This window comes from Pecten maximus, chromosome 18, assembly GCF_902652985.1.
Source record: "Pecten maximus chromosome 18, xPecMax1.1, whole genome shotgun sequence".
In the NCBI taxonomy this organism is placed as follows: Eukaryota; Metazoa; Mollusca; class Bivalvia; order Pectinida; family Pectinidae; genus Pecten; species Pecten maximus.
Genome location: NC_047032.1, coordinates 6,803,632 through 6,816,594, shown reverse-complemented (window position 1 = coordinate 6,816,594; position 12,963 = coordinate 6,803,632). Strand labels below are relative to the sequence as shown.

General features: G+C 36.9%; 1 protein-coding gene across 1 annotated transcript; it reads right to left on the bottom strand.

Moving 5' to 3' along the window:
* Positions 1-118: 118 nt before the first annotated feature.
* On the bottom strand, positions 119-3,159 carry LOC117316213. Its single transcript, XM_033870741.1, has 4 exons — positions 2,947-3,159; positions 2,436-2,662; positions 1,108-1,595; positions 119-941 (listed from the first exon to the last, which is right to left on the bottom strand). The coding sequence occupies exons 1-4, from the start codon at positions 2,991-2,993 to the stop codon at positions 723-725; spliced, it is 981 nt and encodes a 326-aa protein (XP_033726632.1). The 5' UTR covers positions 2,994-3,159; the 3' UTR covers positions 119-722.
* Positions 3,160-12,963: the final 9,804 nt, after the last annotated feature.

Below are 12,963 nucleotides of genomic sequence, written 5' to 3'. Positions count from 1 at the left end.
AAGCGCGGATTTTTAAGGTACTGCTTTCAATATTTTACCTGAGTATTGATTATAAATACGAAAAAATTATTGACGCATATACCAACCCCCTCTGAAGTGGTCCACCATGCATCGGACACCTCTCTCGGAAGTTGCACGTTCGTTCCTTCGCTGGTACGTTATACCCCATTCCAATACAACACAATAAAGGCGAATGTGTTCCGAATGACTTTTCTACTACATAGAAGCCGAATGAGACAAGAGTGTGTACGAAAGACGTCTTATTTCTAATATACGCTAGGTATACCATGGATCGGACGGTCTCATACCATACATCGGACAGTCCGATACCATACACCGGACACACGATTATTTCTTTGAATACATTCAATTTAACACCTCAACAATGGTATTATAACACACTAAAACATTTATGAACTTCTGTAAGCTCAAACTAGGGACGTAAATTTGTATATACTGAAACACAGCAGAACGAAAATCGGCAACCATTGCTCATTCTACAAACACAAAGAATACTTGAATGAAGTTACCTTACCTTAAAGTTAAGTTGTCATAATCACATGATTAAATTTTGGATGCATATCCGATTTAAAAAAAAATAATTGGAAGTTTCAAATTAATTTTACCGTTTGTATTATAATGTAAAAAGACAGGGTGTCATCAATATTTAGGTTTCATAAAAAATAGATTAGACATATTTAATCCGGTTCCAATTTCATAATTTATTTTGCTGTTGTCGATTTCTTTGCCGCAAGCCGTTTGGCAGCGCGCGCTTTTTTTTCCTCTAGTTTTATCAACTTGTTGTTTTCCGCGATTTTTTTCTCTTCAAATGCCTTGTCGCATGATATTACAAAGTAACCGCCTTTTGTTGTGGTTGTTGGTTTCTTATGTAGCGGTACAGATGGCACCTCCAGGAGCCACGAATCTGAAGACTGTGTGATCTAAACGAAAAGGAAAGATATAGTTGAATTAGTCAATTATTACACAATACATTGATTACATACACATACTAATACAGGTACTTATCAATTCCATCACACGTATCTCATAATATAAATGTCATTACATTATATTATATCTTTATTTAACTGTAACCGTGACGAATACCTGTGGACACATTTTAACTTTATACGTCTTCCAAGCCTGGAACGTACGGTCACCAGCCACATCAATACCAGCAGAGAGAGCTTTTTCATACTGGGCTTTTTTTGCCTGACTTATACTGCATTCAATGGCAGCTAATGCCAGCTCCGGGGGACACGTGTCGGATGAGGACGCGTTTAGCAAGGGATCCGGTGGTGACGCCCCGATATTGTCCGCAATATCTGCCATGTCCCTGTCGAGACTGCCGTCTAATGGCACTGATGACACCACTACCCCACTGTCTGTTATGGAGATCCCCAAATCGACAAGGGTACCCTCTGTCCTTTCATCATAATGCAGCTGTGGCAGTTCCTGTAACGTTAACGACACGGTGTTGTCGGACACGCGTACGTCACTGAATGGCTCTGTATGAGTGCATGGCTCAGGTGTACATGGCTTGGGAGTGCATGGCTCGGGTGTGCATGGCTTGGGTGTCTGGTTCTCCATTTCATCTATCGGGTAAACACAATAAAGAGAATAAGAAAGGAAGAAGGAAAAGAAAACAAGAGGCCCAGGGGCCTTAACGGTCATCTGACTCTAAATTAAAAACCTTATATAATTGTAGTATGTATTCTCTGTAGCAAGTATATAGTGGCACCGTTTGCCATGGTGGCCATCTTGGATTTCTGACCGACCCAATAAATAACAACACTTGGTTAGGGCCATCTCAGGATCATTTCTGGTAAGTTAGAGCTGAATCCCATTGGGGGAATTTGAGAAGAAGTTTAAAATAGGCATTGTTCAGGATAACCATGATTGCACAATCATGTTACAAATGGCCGCCATGGCTGCCAAGTCAATGATTTTATTTCAGGCAAATTTCAGCCCAATAGCACTGGTGGAAGATGAGAAGAAGTTTAAAATGTGTTTTCAAAATAGCGGCTATGGCGGCCATCTTGGATTTCGGACCGACCCGAAAAATAACAACACTTAGTCAGGGCCATCTCAGGATCATTTCAGGCAAGTTTCAGTTTAATAGCACTGGTGGAACTGGAGAAGAAGTTTGAAATGTGAAAAGTTTACGCACGGCGCACGGCGCACGGCGGACGGCGCACGACGACGGACGAAACATGATGACTATAGGTCATCCTGACCCTTCCGGTCAGATGACCTAAAAACCCCGCATGTAACAGACAAGAATTAACAAAGGGACTTAGATACCGTTTTGAAGAAACGTACGGAAAAGTTACACAGGGACTTGTTCTAAGGTCGCATCGGGTCATATATGTGCAGTATTGTGCACAAAGGATAGCTGATGGTAAAATAGCCAAAGAAAACATAAAATGACACACCTGCATACACTGATGATGGAAGAAATGCCTCTTTAGGGATAACGGTTCCATCACAGGGGTAAATCCCGGTTGCCCGAAAACCGTTCACCAAGTATTCTGGTTTAAGCTGATTCCAGGCTTTCGTTACAAGCCGAAAAAAGTTGGCATGGGTGACAGGGCATGCTGTCTGAGCCAGGAATGAGGTGGTGGTCTCTTTCCAAGATTTTTTGAAAGGCCCAAATACAGTTCTGAATAGTTTGAAAATACAAAAAGAAATACCAAAAAAGAGATTCATTTTGTAAGTAACGTTAAAAAATCTGGATATGTAACAATATTGGATATGCATGTATAGACACTAAAAAAACAATTTAATTATTTGACTGTGACGTCATGCTGCTTAACTGGACAGTCACCTTTCACCGCCGTGATTTATAATTTAGATATTAGATAATTAATTAACAAACGATAAATGTATAGTTCACAAACAATTGGTTGGATAAAAATTGAACCGCTTATTTGATATTGATTCTACCTGTCTAAGGGTTGGAGCCAGTGAGAACAGTGTGACGGCATCTCCATCAAAACTATATTGTTTTCACGAGCCGATTCAATAAGCTCGATGTGGTGGTGCGAATCGTGGCCATCAAAAATTAAAATCTGAGGACGATGTGGTCCGATGTTCTTCAAGAAGACCTCCAAAAACCACAACGATGAGAGTCCCTATAAATGCGAATAAATTGAATAGTTAGAGTACCGTATTTGACCCAATAACCGCCCGAGCGCTTAAAAAATCTTAAGAAAATGGAGGGGCACTTATCAGGACAAAATTTAGACTATGTCAGAAAAATTGACCATATTCATAAATCACGTTAACTTCCAAGACTCCATGCAACATATTTGTCTGTCTTTGTGAATTGAAATTATACTTATTTTACGTTTTTTATGGTGAACTTTTCCTCATCGACGTATACTAAAACAAAACATTACGTAACAAGTGAAATGAACATCGGAGGGGGAGGGGGATTATTAGGTCGAATACGGTACTTCAAATACGTAGCTGAATAAATTGCGTTAAGGGAAATTCAGAGATACTTTTAGTTAGTTACCTTTTATAAACGATTATCAATGCTATGTTTGCATCATTTGAATTGAGACTATAGTGCAATATCTTTTGCAGGGAGGCAACATTTTCTCGTGCAAAGTTATACCGAAAATTAGAACATTTCCTTTACTTTGTACCTGTTTTATCCAACCAGAATCGGACACGCTGATGAACGATCCCTTCGGGGCCATATCCGTGTCCCAGGACTTTAATGCCTGTTTCGTTTTCCCCTTCACAATGAAGTGGGGAGCCAGCATCCTCCCTGCGGCATTCCCGCAGGCAATCATGGTAATATTTTCGCGGTTCCCACACTTTGTTTGTATGTTTTTCGAACCTTTCCTGAAGTGAGTAAAAGTAATGTTCAGATTGTAAACACACATGCACATAAAATAAATATGAAATTTTACTGAATTGTTTTCGTCTGCCGTTTATATATGTGTGTTGGTGTTGTTTACTTTTATTCATACTTCATTACATTTACACTCTCTGACTCTGTACATGCCCTATTTTTAGCCCACCATCATCAGATGGTGGGCTATTCAAATCGCCCTGCGTCCGTGGTCCGTGGTCCGTCCGTCCCTCCCTCCCTCCGTCCGTCCGTCCGTCCGTCCGTAAACAATTCTTGTTATCGCTAATCCTCAGAAAGTACTGAAGGGATCTTTCTCAAATTTCATATGTAGGTTCCCCTTGGTGCCTAGTTATGCATATTGCATTTTGGGACCGATCGGAAAACAACATGGCCGACAGGCAGCCATCTTGGATTTTGACAATTGAAGTTTGTTATCGCTATTTCTAAGAAAGTACTGAAGGGATCTTTCTCAAATTTGATATGGGGGTTTCCCTTGGTGGCTAGTTATGCATATTGCATTTTGGGACCGATCGGAAAACAACATGGCCGACGGGCAGCCATCTTGGATTTTGACCATTGAAGTTTGTTATCGCTATTTCTGAGAAAGTACTGAAGGGATCTTTCTCAAATTTCATATGTAGGTTCCCCTTGGTGCCTAGTTATGCATATTGCATTTTGAGACCAATCAGAAAACAACATGGCCGACAGGCAGCCATCTTGGATTTCGAAAATTGAAACTGGTTATCACTATTACTAAGAAACTAATGAAGGGATCTTCCTGAAATTTCATATGTAGGTTCCCCCAGGTGCCTAGTTATGCATATTGCATTTTGAGACCAATCGGAAAACAACATGGCCGACAAGCAGCCATCTTGGATTTTGACAATTGAAGTTTGTTATCACTATTTCTCAGAAAGCACTGAAGGAATCTTTCTCAAATTCCATATATATAGGTTCCCCTTGGTGCCTAAATCTTAAATTTTATATATAGGTTTCCCTTGTTTGAAAAGTACTAGAGGTTTCTTCTGAGTTTACACAGATTAGTAAGACTTAGAAGAAGAGAAAAGTAGAGAAAAGATCAATCTGACATGGAACCTATGAAGAACATTCAATGGTGGGCGCCAAGATCCCTCTGGTTATATTTTTCTCTGTACTAGTCTAACCGGTTCACGTGTCGTGTATATTAGTTTTCTTGATTTGTTATGTATAATTATTGTATTGCCACGTGATTGCATGTTCTTACCTGTACCTGTGTATTTCACTGGTCACTCTTACACTGGACGGCAAACATTACAGACATGCTATTTTAGCAATGACATTTTGGACTATACAATGAACATTTTAAGAACCATGCATTGCGTAGTTGCCACCTTGTACAGTAAGACCTGTATGACATTAAATGTAGTTGTTGGTAAATATTAATTGCAACCGTTACGGAAATATATAGGCCTCCATGTTCATGTTGGTTTTATAATCATATGTCCATCAGTGTGTGAGAAAGTAAATTGTTTTATGTCTCGTAGTGTTCTTTTCCTACGTTTCATTTATTTGTATGCTACGTGGTTTTTAGCAGTCTTTTATTTTGATGGAACAGAATCAATTATTAATTATTGTAAAATTGAAATAACAGTGATTCAAATAACGCCATTGTACCTTGAAACAACTTTAACCGGGTCCGAAGATAAGTTGATTGCAGTCTCATCCATATTCCAGATAAACTGGGGACTGCCAGACAAGTTGTTACTAGAAAGTTCGTTCTGTAGAACGGTAAAATATGACTTAACCCGTTCTGGCCGCATCATCCGGTGTCGGACACCTGCCGTACCCTCAGGCTGTCGAAGGGACACCTCCCCGTGGCGACGTTTGAACAGTGTCCACCATTTTTCCGATGGCACTGTAGCCTTAAATGACAAGCCCCTTTTCTGGGCAAGAGCCGCTGCCGCTCTCTTGAAATTTAGCTTGCTAAAGCCAATCCCCATTTGGGATCGCTTTGTTGCTGTATTAATTAAAAAGTGTTCATCTTCCTTTGGAAGCATAGGCGCTTTGCCATTTACGGCACCTTCATCAATGCGCCCACTTACCCTGTCCCCAAGACTAGATTTGGGGACATTATATTTGGCCGCAGCCCGCCTTACACTACTCCCGCCAAACTTCACCTCGTGAACGGCGGCACTCATGGCTTCCGCCGTCCAATGGTTCTTTTTGGGTCCCATTCTATCAAATTAAAACAAAACACAGTATTTATACTTAAATTAAATTATACTATTTAATACAAATTTAATTAATCAAGATTTCAATCGGCTGACATTTACAAATTGATTTAACATGTTCAACGTCTTTGTCCTCTGCCTTAAACCCAATGTTACACCTCTGCATTGGACCACTATACTTCTTGAATTTGGAAGGCTTGTCTTTTGCTTTTAAATACACTAATCCACAGGGTATTTCTTGTTTCAAAATATCTGATATGAATTTGGCATCATTCCTTTGCAGATAAGCTGCATTCTTGCGCCTCTCTTTGTCATAACATATAGCAACCGCATTCTCATCGTAAGGGTTTTCAGGTTCATGTTTAAGATATAAGACCTGGTCGATTTCCAGATGTCTTGGTCCCCAATGATGCATTCCAACAGCATAAACCCCTCTAATTATCACATTCTTCATTTTTCCTGAAAATAAGATATTTTATTTTACAATACATAATTTATCATAGACACAAGCTTTTCCCCCATAAGCCCCCATGCTACAAGTGTAAAATTTAACTATCATACCATGCTTCGGACACTGTCCGATGCATGGTGAATTTGTGTCCGATGCATGGTGAATTGGGTTTGGCAGAAAAACGTCAAAAAAGTCTGATACAACTAAGATTTCAAATGGTTTTTTGAATACAATAATGTTTTAAAGTATATCAGCATGTAGAAAAAATGGGTTACAAAACGGCTTATTCACATTACTAAGTGGAAGGGAGATAATCCCTACACTGTAAAACACAATTAAATCCAAAACGCACTAACCTGACCTTGGATTACCGGCATTCAGTGGTTCGTAGATTGGCGGGCTACAAAGTCACGTGACCTGCTTTGTCGGTATCAGCGCAGCGTTTGATAAGTATAGTACTCGTATATTGAAAAATCAACACGGTAAAGCGTTTCAGTGTATGTTTAATGATCAAGCAAAACTGTCCGAACCATGGTATGTGTCCGATGCATGGTGAACTCACCCTAACACAAAAGGGCCGTATCTCAAATTTATCTTCTTTTTTTTAAATTTTGATAAATTACAATTCTGACTGAGCTTTTCTTATACAATATATACTTTATATCAATGGAAATTGTCTAATTCTTTTAAATCAGACCATTTCATTTGATATACAGTAATGTACAAATTCTGTAAGAAAATCTCACTACTAGATCTAGTTGTAATTTATAAAAATCTAAAAATGGATAAATTTGAGATACGACCCTCTACTTCTAAGCACTCCATGTTGGAGATACGTCCTTGTTCCTCTAAACAGTCTAGTCTGTCTACACATTACTAGATTCTACTATTCTAGGCCTCGTCACTGGAACTTCATACAATGTACTTGGAGTAGTGTGTCATGTACCAAAAATAGGTCACTCTGTAAAACTAATGTAATTTTACATCTATTTCTATTTGTAACTTGTTGCTTATATAACTATCTTTCCAAACTTGAATAAAAAATATCATGGACAGGTGGCGTTACTGGTCAAGATGAAGTATGTGATTGGTCAATGTAGCGGTAAATGCAAAATGCAGATATGCAGTTAAAAACGGAACAAAGTTAAGATTTAATGCAATCTGAATAATACTTGTGGATGTATCTTTTCAAACGACACATTAATAAAATTATATTCCTGATTAAAATGCAGTCGTATTCAGGCGCGTAGCTGCCTATACGCAAATACGCAGTTGCGTACATTTCAGTTTTCAAAAAAAAAAAACAAAAAAAAAAACAGAAAACAAACAAACAAAACAAAACAAAGAAAGAAAAAACTCTGTTATTTATATGGGCTTATCTATACACAAACTATGAATGCTGTCCCTAGGTGGTGGTTCTAGTCAAACACACTAATTGATATATAACTAGTCGTTACGTGGTAGGGAACGCAATCAATCGGTCGGTTAAAGTGGGACAAAGAAAAATCCGAAGACCTGTTTCTTTGGAAGAAATTTTAGCTCGCCCCACAGGAACCATCTTGACTTAAAACATGTTTATTGTCCAAAATAGGCACAGAGGATTTGGCACAAGTTATGACAACTTATGAAGCCATCCCCTATCAACAAAACATTTTACACAATTGATGACATTTACAAATTCAAAGTTTAAATAAGTCAATTTTACATAATTATGCAAATAGTGATATAAAGATAGACATAACTTGCATGTTTAAAATCTCTTGCTGGATTTGATGGAGGAACCATCAGCATCAGAAACAAGTCAAAATGGTACACCTGATGTAACAAAGCTCCATGGTGGTTGACAGAATTACAAAATGCTTACGCTAACATTTTAGAGCATTCAGGACATAAAAGATCAATGCCGAATTTATGCATTTTATATACAAAAATTGCAAGATATATGTATATATGAGAGGTTGAAGCAAATTCTAAATAGCACACAAAACTTAGTTTTGATATCCAACGGTTTACACAAAATATGGGGAAAATAAAAATAAATCCAAATAATTTCAAAATTAGTTGTCAAATGAAAAAGATGCCAGATATATATGCTAATATAGACTTAAAAACTTAATATAGACTTAAAAGTGTTTCGATAAGTTTAAAATGAGCTTTGATACAAAAACGTTAAGTCCTAAACATAGGAAACTTAAATTAAAAGAAAAAAATAGAATAATTCAATAATATTTTTTTTGTAACTCTACTCTACTAAATGATTATTAACTTTATTCCGGTTTGGCGTCCTCCACCTCTCTTGTCTTGATCAATCAGTCTATTTGGTTTTGTACCTTCAAAAAAGAACAAATTATTTTCTAAATTCTCCTAATTTTCTTCTGTTTATCTCTCATAGCGTTCCCTTTTACAATACATATTTATTTTATACAATTCATATTATCTTTTTTATACTAAACAGATTATATTTTTAAATATGTCTCAAGTACACGTATTTGCTTTTTTGCAGTTAGACGTACATGTAAAACCATTTTAGGTAAAAGTAGATTTCAATTGATTCCACGAGTAAAAGGGGTATCTGAAAGCTCTTTTACACATGTCAGACAATCTAACAGCTATATTCAATGAAATTGGTAAATTAATGTATTTTTGCCTGGGTTGTCACATGAACACAGTTCCCTGGTAGTTAAGCTTCTGAACTCTGACCCCTGTCAGATAGAGTGTCCGAGGCCCGGCTATAACCGGAACAAGGACATTAATCCTCGTCAATCAACCCCTCTCTGAGTATAATGATAATCGTTATAATTCCAACTTTTAACTTAACTCTAGAACACATGTCGTGTTATGTTATGACCACCGGTACAGTTGAAAGATTCATTTATATTGAATTCAATTCGACTATACTGGAACTTTTATAACTACAACTGTATTTTTATATATAAATGTATTTTACCTACACATACCGTCATGAAAACATCACCCATTGTCGCAATGATCATCCCAAAACGTCGTGTTGCGGTAACGCGACTTAAATACAAGGTTGATCTCAGGTTTTTGGTCTTGATTTCTTTCTTTTACAGCCCTTCCCACAGGAAAGGTATTGCTTTGCCCAATGAACTATGGTTATGTATGTATGGTTATTGAACACATATTCGGACATTATGTAAACGTGTTCCAAGCGTGCAAAATTAGGCAAAGTCAACACAAATTATCATTCTAAATGCTGTACAAGGCTAGCTCGTCGTTTCAAGAAAACAGGACAACGTAACTATTCGGACATCGTTAAATGACGGACTTAAATTGTCCAAACACTTAACTTAACTCATTCACCCCTCATTTCATTTCTCTGCATGCACATACAAAATAACTTGGCTACGCGCATGGTATTATCACCAAAATGATTCAAACTGATATCATTGTGTTATCTGTGCTGAAACACATTAGTTCGTTCATTTATTTCACCAGCAGTTTTATATTATAAACACCAGCATTTAAACTATGCCGTTTATCTTTTTAAATATATTTCTTGTTTAAAGATATTTCTTGTTTGTTTTAATTTAAGTAAGGGAGGGAAGTGTTCATTTAGGGAAGTTACTTTCCAATAGCAAATTATCTCCCCTTAGTTTTTGTTTGCTAAGTGTGTCGCGCGTGAAATGTGTTTTCTGGTCAAAAATGTCGCTCACACACTTTCTCCCCCATGAGAATTTCAAAAAGTTGGCAAGTGTGATCTGACACTTCAGATTGACCTTTAACCTAAATTATAGAAAATGTTCGTCTAGGATATATGTCATATCCAGTAAGCTTAGGCCTACTTCTTGTCATTTTAACTTCATACTTTGGGTGCCCTGGTTTCAACTAGATGGTGCGACGTATCATGTACCAAAGGTTGGTCACTCTGATCTACATTTAAAAAAATTGCCAGGTGTTGTTTTTTACAAAAAAAAAAAAAAAAAAAAAAAGTTAATGCGAACACGCTCAAATTAGACAGTTTGATATGAATATAAAACGCTGTTTTTAATCATGAAAGTTATCAATTGATGCAACACTTTTTGCTCCCTTGAACAAAAACAAGCCTAGCAGATGTAAAACACGAAGAAGAAGAAAAAGATAAGTATACCTAATCTTACTCGGTATAAGTGTGAATAAGGGGAGGGTGGTATTCCTTCATATTTAAAACATTAGAAAACTAATAATCGTCACATAATATTTAAGATGACATACACATTTATTCTTACTATATATAATTTTTTTTATTGCATTTTTTGCCAGTGAAATATAGTTTATCAAACTAATAAAACTTAGATTTTGCAGTGAAAATATAAATTTTTCGTTTTCGAACAATCAGACATTACCTTTGTATTCACCTCATTGAAACTTGCCGATTTTTCATATCGAAGCAAAGATAGCTAACATAGGTGGTTATTTTGCAGTATGTTTGAAATTTAAGACTATTTTTTTTTTATAAAATACTCACTTGACGTTAGCTAATTATGCACAGATTCTCTGATAACAACAGCTAAACGCTTAAATTGCGTTGATCAGTCCTTTCAAAATGGCGTTGTCAAGTTGACGTGGAGTAACGTCACAAAGAGACGACCCATCATAAAATTATGTTACTGATCCCCGCACTTTTTGACACTATTTAAATTAGTTTCTCGATGATTTTAATTCTGTATAAGAAATAAAATGCAATAAAAAGAAAATTGAATGGTTTCCCGTTTAATATAACATATTTCACTCGTATGACAGAATATTTCAATATTTTTCATACTCGTGATATATATGTTATATTAAACGAGAAACCATTCAATATCCTCTATATAATTTAGAATATAGAATCTAATGTCGTCATTCAGTACAGAGAGAGCAATGAGATCTTTTCACTGTTCCAAACGTTCTGCTGTTCAAATGTTAATCTGTAAGTGTGTTTAACCTAGTGTCCAGAAATGTTCGGCAAAGTTGATGTTTTGCTTTATAGACGCTTTACATGTTTCCCGTTGTTCATTGAGTTTTACCACAATAAAGGGACGTATCTAAAACTCTGACGATCTTTCTTGTTGTTTAACCTGTCTACAGCGAGCCATACAGCATAACACAATATTTTAACAATTTTAGCTGTATTGTGATGTGTGGCGGTAAACATGAAATATCATTGTATTGTTTTTTGTTTTCTTTTGTATTGTATTGTGTTGTGTTGTGTTGTGTTGTGTTGTGTTGTATTGTGTTGTATTGTGTTGCATTGTATTGTATTGCATTGCATTGCATTGCATTGCATTGTATTGTATTGTATTATATCACTACGACCAATGCTCATAGATTTGGTTTTGAGCGGGAAGGCCCGTCCGCCGAAAGCGACCAAGGTTTTGAAAATTGTGAAGATGTTTACAGATGAACGATCCGAATGTAATTTTGTAGTCATTGTGTGTAAACATCAGTGATAAAAAATATTTTCCTTAGACGTAATATACGGTATGAATAATTCATTTTAAAATCTAAGAAGCACAAAATGCTTTAGAAATATAATGTTTTATCTAATTTTCCATCCAATCCGTTCTATCATTAATGTAGAATTTTGCCTCCAAAATGAATAAATCATACGATATTTAAAAATCTGAAGTATCAGTTACTGTATCTGTGCCAGTTTTTGGCGGATATTTTATTAAGCACATTTCGCTGAATTATGATCAGGTCAGTATCAGTTACTGTATCTGTGCATGTTTTTGGCGGATATTTTATTAAGCACATTTCGCTGAATTATGATCAGGTCTCATTAAGTCCTTGTATATTGCTTTCTATAGCAAATAATTTGGGTACACTATCAGTTAATTTCAACTTAAAAAATTAATAACTAAAAAAAACTAAAAAAACCCAAAAAACAAACAAACAAACAAGAGGCACAGAGGGCCTGTATCGTTCACCTGGTTGGGCCAATAGTTATAACAGGATTGTATTTATCTCTCGATGTCCAGCAATGCTATATATGGTTATGGGGTAGGAGTCTCAAGGGTAGAAATAAAAAGCAATTTAAAGGATTTAGCTCAATATCCGCTATTGGGCCCTGCCCCTCCGACTCCAGGGAGCCACACCCTCCGTTTATACAACGTTTGATCTCCTTAGCCAACTAACAAATTTTATCAAAATCCATTCAGGCATTCAGGACTAGTAGGGATTCAAAGGATTTACCTCAATTTCCTACTGGGCCCCGCCCCTCCGGCCCCAGTGAAGCCACACCCTCCGTTTATATGTTTTATCTCCTTTGGCCCATAATGCTCCAGACCGAACTTCATAAAAATCCATTCAGGACTTGTAGGGATTTAAAGGGTTTACCTCAATTTCCCCTATTGGGCCCCACCCCTCTGGTCTCAGGGGAGCCACACCCTCCGTTTATACAACGTTTGATCTCCTTTGCCCAATAATGCTCAAGACCAAATTTCATCAAAATC